The sequence below is a fragment of the Thamnophis elegans genome, chromosome 14 (genome assembly GCF_009769535.1).
Source record: "Thamnophis elegans isolate rThaEle1 chromosome 14, rThaEle1.pri, whole genome shotgun sequence".
Lineage (NCBI taxonomy): Eukaryota > Metazoa > Chordata > Lepidosauria > Squamata > Colubridae > Thamnophis > Thamnophis elegans.
Window position 1 is genome coordinate 13,282,179 of NC_045554.1, and position 11,693 is coordinate 13,293,871.

An 11,693-nucleotide genomic window follows, 5' to 3' on the forward strand; every position below is an offset into this window, starting at 1 on the left:
AACTCTCGCAAAAGATTACAGTAACCGAACTTTGAGAGGCTAAAAGTATTTCCTCCCTCCCTTTGCTTTTACTCTCCAGAAAACTCAGGGCAGGGGGTGTCCCTTCTAAAATGCTCCGTGCGTCCCCATCGTTTCTGTGGGCTGAGTTATCTTTGGCCCCCTGGTTGTCCTTTGCAGCTCTTCCTTCTGTCTCCCAAGGTCATGCTCTACAGCAGCAGTCACCAACTGGTGATCCGTGGACCACTAGTGGCCCAGGAGAAAACTTTGGTGGTCCGCAGAAAAATTGTTTGCATTTTTTATATTGCACTAAATCAGGGGTCCTCAAACTACGGCCCCAGGGATGGATACGTGCAATGAAGCTTGTGTGGCTGCAGAGAGTCTCCCCCTTTTTGGGGTCTTTTTGTGTGGGGCAGAGGGGGGTAGAAATTCAGACTTGGGGTCTGCTTCAGCCTCCTGGTGGGGGGCTTTGGGCGAAGGCTGGAGGGAAGCACTGCTGGTGGTGAAGAGCCAGAGGGCTTCATTCCAGTGGGACTGCATCATGGCCTGGAATTGGCTGAGCATTGCAGCCCACTGAGTCTCCAGGCACCAGTACCTGGCCTTGCACTCCCACAGGTCTTCCCTCTGCTTGGAAAGCCTATGCTCCTAGTCCTCAGTGAGGTGCTTCTACTGAGCCTCTTCTCGGTCAGATCCAGTTTGAACTGAGCTGTTTTGCCAACTCTTTCCCATGGTGGCTGCTTAGCTCCAACAACTGCTTTCTATTTTGGCCCTAAGGAGCCCAGACAGGCAGGCGAGGAGTGGCTTGGAGGGGAGGGGCAGTAGAGGTTGGTGAAGCACCCCTCAATGTGAGTGACATCGAGTTGGCCACGCCCATCCAGTCACATGACCACCTAGACACACCCACCCAGCCAGTCATTAAGCAGATCATATTAGTGGTCTGCGGGATTTAAAATTATGAATTTAGTGGTCCGTGAGGTCTAAAAAGTCAGGGACCCCTGCTCTACAGCAAATGTATCCACCGTGAGCCTGGCCATCCGTTATTGTTTCTTCCAAGAAGATTGGTACCTATATTTTCAGAATTAATTGGGCTGGATATTTATTGCTTCATCTTTCTTTATGCCCCTACTTCAATCAGCAGAGTCATAATCTATCGGATTGAGATAGAGTCAAATGTTAGCCTGAGAAGCACGTTAACAATTCCAGAAGGTACTCAAAATGAGATTCTCAGAAAATAGAATTGCCCAGCCAACAAGGAATAGATATCCTTGTTAGTGGGAAATTGTGTGCTGTGTAGCAAAATACTTAAAAAAGAGAAAAATCAAGCACATCACTGGTACTCACCTGGAAAAACAACACGCCTGGTGATTGGAAAGGCCCAACAGAGACATCATTTCCTTAGAGTCCTGTGAAAAAAATCAGGTGGAACAACAGCTGATGACCTCTTTCTATCAGTCCACCATAGAAAGTGTCCTCACATATTGTGTTACAGTATGATATGCTGGTTTAACAGCTGCGGACAGGAAGGCATCACAGAGAGGGATCGATTCGGCACAAGAAACCATTGGTTGCCCTCTGACACCACTGGATGACATTGCCAGATCTCGCTGCTTTAGTAGAGTAAGGAAGATACTCAGAGATGATTCACACCCTGGTCAGTGTCTCTTTGCACTTCTACCATTGGGCAGAAGACATCAAAGCATAGCCAGCCAGACAAATAGGTTTAAAGATAGTTTCTATCCTTGGGCTGTGAGACTTTTATTTATTTATTTATTTATTTATTTTTATTTTTCACAAGAAGCTTTTTATTTTTTATAATTAATTCCAAAGTCTTATTTTAAAAGTTTTAATATTCCAAATTTATCTGGAACTTTAGTTTGTTTATAACTTTTTTTTAGCTGATTTTTTTTATTTTTCCCTTCTACAACACCTTACAGTCATTACATCAACATTGTTATGTCATCATACCTGTACATGTATATAATATTTCGCTTCTATATTTACACACCTTTATACATAGTTCTATATATATTTATATATAGTTTTGGCTTAATTAATTTTATTCTTGTTTTGCAGCCATTTGTACCAATTGTTCCAAATTTCATAATATTCCGACTCTTCTTTAATCTTTTAATTTCAGTGTTAATTTGTCCATCTCTGCACAATCCAAAGATTTTTTTATCACTAATTCGTCCGAGGGGGTATTATTTTGTTTCCAGCATTGGGCAAATGCTATTCTAGCTGTAGTTAGCAGATGTGTTAATATGCACTTAATTTTCTTCGTATATTTCCCATTGATTATTCCCAGTAGAAAGATTTCGGGTTTGTATTTTATCTGTTCTCCTGTAATTTCTTGCACCCATTTCCAAATTTTTGTCCAATATTTTTGTGTTTCCGGGCAAGTCCACCATATGTGATAAAAAGTCCCTTGTACGTTTTTTACACTTCCAGCAGGTCGGCTTCATGTTTGGGTACATTTTAGCCAATCTTATTGGTGATAAATGCCAACGATAAAACATTTTGTATATATTTTCTTTAAGTGCTGCTGATCATGTTAGTTTATAATTTGTGTTCCAAATTCTTTCCCAATCCTCTAGATCTATGTTGTAACCAAAGTTTTTGGCCCACGCTATCATGCAACCTTTAACTTTTTCTTCTTCTGATGTTACTTCTAATAAATATTTGTAAATTTTCGTTATGAATTTATTTTCCGGGCCAATTAAAATGTTATCTATTTGTTGTAATTCTGTGTATATTCCATATTCTTTTACGTCTTTTTTGTATCTCGATTGTAGTTGGAGATATGGCCACAAATCTATATTTATATTTTGCTCCTTTAATTCTGGATTTGTTTTCAAATTCCCTTGGCTATCTAATATTTCACCACATCTAACCATTTTCACATCCCTTTGAAGTCCATGAAAGCAGCATAGCATTAGAGAACCTCTCCTGGTGCATTAGGAGAATGCAGAGGAGGGGGTTTGCAAAGGTTATGGAGGTGCAGATGACAGATTCAATAATTCTTCTGTAGAACAGAATCAGCAGCTCCTTGGGCAGTTTGAGCTTCCTGAGTTGGCGCAGAAATATCTGACAGAAACCTATTAAATATCTCCTCCTCCTCCCTTCTCCTCACCTCTCTGTACATGGATGGGGCTGAACTGCATCTCCTAGGAGCCTGAGGCAGGAAGGCCAACAGAGAAAGCTCCAGAGGGTTATAATTCAGCTCCTGAAGAGCACCAGATTGGGAACAACTCCGTCATGGAAGGTGGGAAAAGCATCCTTTGAGCTGTGGGCAGGGCGAGGGAAGGGAGCATCTGGCTCACAAGAGAAACGAGGATGAAGTGAGGATGAAGAGAGTGTGTTTCGAGTTCAGAGAATGCCAGGTACCCCTGTCTGCATGTCGAAGGAGGCAGGAGAACCTTGAGGGGGCATCAGGAGACAGAGAGAGAGAGAGAGAGAGAGAAAGAAAGAGAGAAAGAGCAAGAAAGAGAGAGAAAAAGAGAGAGAAAGAGGAGGGAGGGAGAGAGAGAAAGAGAGAGAGAGAAAGAAAGAGAGAGAAAGAGAGACAGAGAGACAGAGAGAAAGAGGAGGGAGGGAGGGAGAGAGAGAGTGAAAGAGAGAGGAGGGAGGGAGAGAGAGAGTGAAAGAGAGAGGGAGGGAGGGAGACGGGAGTGGGAAAGGCACTGACTGATCTGCCTGCAATACTTTCTCTCATCTTTGGAGAGAAGAAGCACCAGGGAAGAAAAGAAGAGGAGAGCCAACAGCATCTCTCCTGTGCCAGCCCAGCAAAACAAGGTAGGTGGAATCCTTTTGCGAGGCTTTGATGAAGCTTATTTCTCCGCAGTTCCAAGCCAGATCATGGTTCAATCAGGGATACACAGGAATCGGGCAGCAACTCTCCAAATCTCATGGACCTGTGGATCTGGAATGGTTGCTGTCAGAGTCCTTCGAGTTAGTGCAGAAGCCAGGAAGTCTCTAACGTCTGCAATCTTTCAGAAGAAGCTTCGTGTACCGTAGCAGGATTTTAAAGATAATGCATCATTCACAGAGGGGAAGATTTGGGTTTCTAGATGTGTGTGCAACGGTGTGAGTGGTTTGCCGCGATTGATGTGGGGTCGCTCAACCAGTGCAGAAAAACGCAGAGACAGGTAACCCACATCTGAAAAAGAGACACAATACGGAAGGTTTGCCCTGGATGCCTTACTTGATCCTGCTCCAAGCAGTTGGATCACACCCTTTTATTGTGGGGCCCAAGGTAGGAGAGGCAGACATAGATTAACAGAGTTGGAAAGGACCTTGGAGGTCATCTAGTCCAACCCCCCAGCCACCCAAGCAGGAGACCATACACCATTTCTGACAGAGGACAGTCCAGTCTCCTCTTGAAAGCTTCAAATGATGAAGCTCCCACAACTTCCAAAGGCAACTTCTATTCCATTGGTTGATAGTTCTCACTGTCAGAAACTTTCTCCTCATTTCCAGATTGAATCTCTCCTTGGTCAGTTTCCATCAATTATTCCTTGTCTGGACTTCAGGTGCTTTGGAAAATAGCTTGAGCCCCTCCTCTCTGTGGCAGCCCCTCAAATACTGGAAGACTGCTATCATGTCTCCCCTGGTCCTTCTCTTCACTAGACTAGCCATGCCCAGTTCCTGCAACTGTTCATCGTATGTTTTAGCCTCCAGTCCCCTAATCATCTTTGTTGCTCTTCCCTGCCCTCTTTCTAGAGTCTCAACATCTTCATCATCAAGTTGACCCCCCCCTTCTCTGTTGCAACCTCCTCAGATATTGGAAGTCAGATAACGTCACCTCTAGTCCTTCTCTTCATTAGTCCAGACATACCTAGAAAAAGAAGCTATAGATACTGAGATATTGCTGAAGGATAGCAATAACACTTATATACCGCTTCACAGTGCTTTGCAGCCCTCTCTAAGCGGTTTACAGAGTCAGCATCTTGCCTCCAATAATTAGCTTGACCTCTTCCTCTCTGTGGCAGCCCCTCAAATATTGGAAGATTGCTATCCTGTGCCCCCTGGTCCTTCTCTTCATTAGACTAGCCATGTCCAGTTTCTGCAAACTGTTCATCATATGTTTTAGTCTCCAGTTCCCTAATTGTCCTGGTTGCTCTTCTCTGCACTCTTTCTAGAGTCTCCACATCTTTTTATAGTCTGGTGACCAAAACTGGGTGCAGTACTCTAGGTGTGGTCTTACTAAGGCTTTATAGAGTGGTGTTAGTACCTTAGTGGTAACATTTCGAAGATGTCTTGCGCTTTAGCTGCTAGAATTCTTAGCAACACTAAGCCTCTTCTTCAAGAACATGTGGATGAACAGATGTTGATTAATCATCATCGCCAGCAAAGCCAGAGAGGAGAGAGAAGAGACTGGGAATTGTAATTTTGCAAGGTCCAACATCTTCCGTCTCCTTCTTATCCCTGCTCTAGATTCTTTTATCAACACCTGAGGTCGGGTTTTAACTTTTAAGATTTTGGTGTTAAAACATGTTCTAGTCTTTTCCATTTTAATTCTATCCATTGGCATAAATCTGCTGTGGATGTTTCAACACATGTGCAGGAAGAAGACCAGGCGCCCTACTGCTGGGGAATTCTAGGAGTTGAAGTCTACTTCTCGGAGTTATTGCATATACTTCTGGATAAGCGAGAGGCTTAGGTTCCAAAATTGGCCCCAAAGTTGGCTTATCTGTAGACCAGGATTCACATTTTCACAAGTCCATCATGATCCAGCTGCATGCACAGCAGTCTAATACCTGCTATATTTAGAAGACAACATAGAGTGGCAAAAAGGAATTACTTTGCGCGCATACAGTCATCTGAGCCACGACCAGAAAGAGGAGCTCCCATGGGGAAATGAACTTCCAGTTTCCAGAAAATGAACTTCCAGTTTCCACCATGCACATGCGCACCAGCTAACAACTCTTCCTGTTACTGCTGCGCATGCGCACATGTCGATCCCCTGGCCGGTGTGCATATTTATGCCGGAAAACAGAAGACCAGCTCGTACAAAGGCCAGCTGATTGTCGTGCGCGCATGTGTGCCAGAACCTGGAAGAGGAACGGGCAATGCCAACGCATGCCTGGTGACATTACTCTGCGTGTAGTGTCTTTCGTTGTACTCCAGATCAGTTGTTTTGCCATCCTCTCCCTCTCTCTCTCTCTCTCTCTCTCTCTCCTCTCTCTCTCTCTCTCTCTCTCTCTCCTCTCTCTCTCTCTCTCTCTCTCTCTCTCTCTCTGTGTCTCTGTCTCTGTCTCTCTATTTCTCTGTCTCTCTGTCTCTCTGTGTGTGTCTCTGGCTCTCTCGGTCCCTCTGTCTTTCTGTCTCTGTGTCTCTGTGTCTCTGTGTCTCTGTCTCTCCCTCTGTCTCTCTCTCTGTCCCTCTGTCTCTGTCTCTCTGTCTCTCTGTCTCCCCCCCTCTGTCTCTGTCTCTCTGTCTCTTTGTCTCTCTGTCTCTCTCTCTCTCCCGCCCTTCCTCCCTCCCCCCCCTCTCTCCTCTCTGGATATGAGGCAGATCCAGCTGATACTCTGCAGAAGAAGGTTCTACCCAGGCTTTTTCTGATCATCATGAATACCAACCATAGTTAGAGGCAACAGCCATGGGAGACCTATTAGTTTAGTGAGTGGAAGAGCTGGTTGCCATTATAAAACTTGGAAGAGTTTGGCTGATATCTAAGAAGTCAGACTCTTCTGCTTTTGAAGCACGTTTAGAATTTCTAGATTATCTCATGAGCGTTATGGATTCTTCAGCCTCTCTTTTCTTCTTCGTCTTCATCTTCTTGCCCCAAGATTGTTTGAAAAAAAATGTCTTTAGGTTACCTTTTAGATTACCTCAGGAGTGTTTATGGATTCTTTGTTTCCAATTTTATTTATACATTTTTTCCTTTAATATACATAAGTGCTTAGTCAACATTGTATCGTCTGAGTCCATTTATATAAAATAATCATCATCCTACTAGTATAATATTGATAATGATAATGGTAATGCTTGCTTATATATAATAATAATCTTTCATCATGTACTTTTACATAACAATAATCTTTTATCTTCTAATTTTCTACCCCTTTTTAATCAAACCACTGGTAATATAAGTCCCATGTTATAAAATATTATGTTTTCTTCCTTGTCTTTTATTTTAATATCAGTCTATCCATCTCCACATAGTCTAATAGCTTTCTAATTACTGTATTTTTCGGACTATAAGACACACCGGAATATAAGATGCATCAAGATTTTGAAGAAGTATTTTTTTTTAAAAAAAGGTTTTGCACTCTGCAGGCCCCCCAAACCTTCTGCACACCTCATTTTTTGTGAAAACGGGGCATGCAGAGAGTTTGAGAGGCCTGCAAAGTGCTCCTAAGGGCCGGAGGGGGGGGGGGCAAAAACAAGCAAAAAATGGCCCTATTTTGCAATAACGGGCCTGTTTTTGGCAAAAAAAACAGGGCATGCATAGGATTTGGCATTTGGGAGGCTTGTAGAGTGCTCCTGGGGGCTGGGGGAGGGGCAACAATGGACAAAAAAGGACCGTTTTTTGTCATTTTTGCCATCCCCAGCCGCCAGGAGTGCTTTGCAGGCCTCCCAAATCCTATGCATTTTTTGCGAAAATTGGGATGCGTGGGGGGACAGGGTTTCTGAAGGCCAAAAATGCTGTATTCTGTGTATAGGATGCACCCAGATTTCACCCTCTTTTTTTGGGGAAAAGGTGTGTCTTATACTCCAAAAAATACCGTATGTTTTCATCTGTAGAAGTATCTTCATTTTTCCAATATTGTGCAAATACTAGACACAGTATATATTCCCTTTATTGTAATTTCTGGTATTATACCTAACAAAAGTATTTTAGGTTATTGCAAACAGTGATCTCGGAAAGAGGATTAGAAAAGTTTGTTACTAAATATTATGGATGTTTAGCTAAAATAGGACATAAGGATTCAGTGCTATTGGAGGATTTTAGAAATATTAAATGAAATGCCAGTATGTGGTTATGTATTAAATCTGGGTATATTTTATGATGAAGGGCGTTCAAACAATTATAGTCAAATAAAAATTGGAGGTATAAGGGCAACATGTATAAATATCTGAGTTAAAATACTGTGGCAGAAGATACAAGATTGTTTTGTTATTGGAAAGATGCAGGTTGATAGATGGAAGAATATAACTTAAAACTAGTTAAACTTAGTAATATTTAGTATAATAGATATAATTAAACAAATAATTGATAATTATAATAATGTATACAATGTGTAGTGTTGTGATAAGTAATAATTGGATATGAATATTGAATGGTACCCATGAAAGGAAGATTAGAAATCCTTTTGGATTATCTATAAAAGTTAATAAAAAAGAATTAAGTTAGATACAGTTAAGCTTTGATTATTAGGGGTAAAATGTTATGATACAGGATATAGTCAATTAAAGGAGGGATAACGATGACAACCTATATTCAGATACATGAGTATAAGGAAACTAGATGAAAACTGCCAACAGTGATTTGGAAAGGAGGATTAGAAAAGTCTGTTATTAAATATTATGGATGTTTCGCTAGAACAGGACATAAGGATTCGGTGTTATTGGAGGATTTTAGAAATATTAAATGAAATGCCAGTATGTGGTTATGTATTAAATCTTGGTATATTTTATGATGAAGGACATTTAATAATTATAGTCAAATATGAATAGAGGTATAAGGGTAACATGTATAAATATTTGAGTTAAAATACCTGAGTTAATATGAATTATGCTTGATGACTGTGGAAGAGATGCACGAAAACCTTTGTAATCAACTGATACACTTTCTACAGTATGTAAGGAAAGAAATTTTAAAAAGTATTTTAGGTTATCTCTTGAGCGTTTATGGATTCTTCGACCTCTTTCTTCTTCATCTCCCTCTCTTTGCCCCCAGATTGTTTGGGGGGGAAAATGTCTGAACAAGAGGAACTTGCCGATTTGGATGGACTTTGGAATTCTTCAGCCAATCAGTTCAGCTCCACCAAGATCGCCATCCCAGTGGTCTTCTCCATCATCTTTCTGTTGGGCACCGTTGGCAACAGTCTGGTTTTGGCTGTGCTCCTGCAGAACAGCCAGAGGGGCTGCAACCAGACCCACCTCTTCATCTTCAACCTGAGCTTGGCCGACTTCTTCTTCATCGTCTTCTGCGTGCCCTTCCAGGCCACCATCTATTCCACGGAGGGCTGGGTCTTTGGAGCTTTCATGTGCAAAGTGGTCCATTTCCTCATCTACCTTACTATGTATGCCAGCAGTTTCACCTTGGCTGCCGTCTCGGTGGACAGGTAAACCGATCTTCTTCTCTCTTTGACCCAGATGTGGTTCCAGCACTACTGTGAGCACCCACGGGTTGACTTGAGCTGGTGTGAGCTCTGCCATTGAAGTTTCCACACTATAGTCCGACCTTGGCAAGTTTTAAGACTTGTGGACTTCCAACTCCCAGACTTCCTAGCCGGCTAGGAGCTGAAGTCCACAAGTCGTAAGTTGCCAAGGGATGGACATCCCTGCCATCATTTAGGGCTTAATATATATGAGGATCTGGAAAAGTGGCTATGGAACCCAATAAAGTGGTTGTGTTGTTGGGAAACAGAGTGTATTCCTCCCGCAGACGGCATTTTTAAACCACTTTTTATTGTTCCTTAAACTTTTTACATGGCAAAAAGTATGTCCATTTGGGAGGGTGGATTAGGACTTAGGGCCACAAGATTCACTACTGTAAAAATGATCAAAAAGTTGGGTCTGGCCATATGATGCCTCAACTTATGACAGCCATGACTTATCACTGGAATGCCAGCCCCCATTTTGGTTGTAAGTCAAGGACAAACTGTATACTCATTGTCCCCTGCTACTGTTCATTGGAGTGGAATGGAGTAGAGTAGAGTAGAGTAGGGTAGGGTAGGGTAGGGTAGGGTAGGGTAGGGTAGAATAGAATAGAATAGAATTAAGGGTAGGATAAAATAGGATAGGATAGAATTAAGAATAGGATAGGATAGGATAGGATAGGACAGGACAGGACAGGACAGAATAGAATCTGGAAGGGACCTTAGAGATCTTCTAGCCCAACCCCCTGCTCAAGCAGGAGACCCTATACCATTTTGCTCAAGGGGCTATCCAATCTCTGCTTAAAAACCTTCAGTGATGAAGCAACCACAATTTCTGAAGGCAAACCCATTTGTTTGTTCTCACTGTCAGGAAATTTCTCCTCAATTCCAAGTTGCTTCTCTCTTTGATTAGTTTCCATCCTTTGCTTCTTCTCTTAACCTCAGGTGCTTTGGAGAATAGCTTGGCTCCCTCTTCCTTGTGGCAGCCCCTCAAATATTGGAAGACCGCTATCATGTCACCCCTAGTCCTTCTTTTCCCTAGACTGACCATACCCAGTTCCTGCAACCATCTTCATAGCTTTTAGTCTGCAGGCCTTTAATCATCTTAGTTGCTCTTCTCTGCACTTTTTCCAAAGCGCATGTAAGATAACCTGAATGTGTTTAGCAATTCCTAATGCCATTGGCTTTTTGATAGGTATTTGGCCATTCGCTACCCGTTACACTCCAGGGAATTACGTACTGCCTACAGTGCGGTGATGACCACAGCGATCATCTGGGGCCTCTCCATGATCTTCTCAGGGCCCTACCTGAGCTACTACCACTTGGTTCGATGGGAGGAGAGCTACATCTGCATGCCAGGCTGGGAGGGATGGAAGCGCAAGATCTTAGAGACCAGCACTTTCGTCTTTGGCTACATCATCCCGGCTGTTATTGTCTGTCTCTCCTACTGCAGGACAATTAAACATCTCTGGACATCAGTGGATCCTTTAATGGACATGTCAGAGTCTAAGAAGTCTAAGTGGAAAGTGACTAAAATGATCATCATTGTGACCATCCTCTTCTGCTTCTGTTGGCTGCCCTACCATGTGGTTGTCCTCCACTATCTCTATGGAGACTTCCCTTTCAACCAAACCACCTACGCTTTGCGCCTGCTCTCCCACTGCATGGCGTATGCCAACTCTTGCCTCAACCCCATCGTCTACGCCTTGATCTCCAAGCACTTCCGCAAAGGGTTCAAGAAGGTCTTTAGATGCCTGCTGAGGAGGAAACCATGGAACAAAGTCCAAGTAGTCCATAGTATTCTTACCAAGCCTGGTGTTGAAGTGGCCTCCACACATATTTGCTAGTCATTGCTAACTCTAGGGGACGTTTCAAAGCCAAAGAGCCAACGCTGTCTGAAGATGTCTCTGTGATCATGTGGCTGGCATGACTAAACGCCGAAAGCGCACGGAGCGCTGTTACCTTCCCACCAAAGGTGGTTCCTATTTTCTACTTGCATTTTTACATGCTTTCGAACTGCTAGGTTGGCAGAACCTGGGACATGTCACGGGAGCTCACTCCGTTATGCAGTGCTAGGGATTTGAACCATTGAACTGCCGACCTTCTGATCAACAACGTCCGGGTGAATTATGATAATAGACAACTGAATGAGTGTCTACCAGGTCCAAGGTCCATCATGGTCCCATCACCCTCTGCATTGCATAAGCCAAACTGGAGTGGGACTTCAGCAAAGGGTGCGGAATGCTTCCGATAAGGCCATAATTAATGGTTTATTTTCTTTTTTCCCATCTGCATTTCAACCATGCTGAGTAACCAGAGTATGTCAGAGTGTGCACAGTGTGACTACTCTTTCAAACAGTGGTTTAGCTA

At 42.9% G+C, this 11,693-nt stretch overlaps 1 protein-coding gene across 1 annotated transcript; it reads left to right on the plus strand.

Moving 5' to 3' along the window:
- Positions 1–8,916: 8,916 nt before the first annotated feature.
- On the plus strand, positions 8,917–11,170 carry LOC116517858 (galanin receptor type 2-like). The gene is made up of 2 exons (XM_032231031.1): positions 8,917–9,287; positions 10,519–11,170. Exons 1-2 carry the CDS (start codon positions 8,917–8,919, stop codon positions 11,168–11,170), a joined length of 1,023 nt encoding a protein of 340 aa, XP_032086922.1.
- The last annotated feature ends 523 nt before the right edge of the window (positions 11,171–11,693 follow it).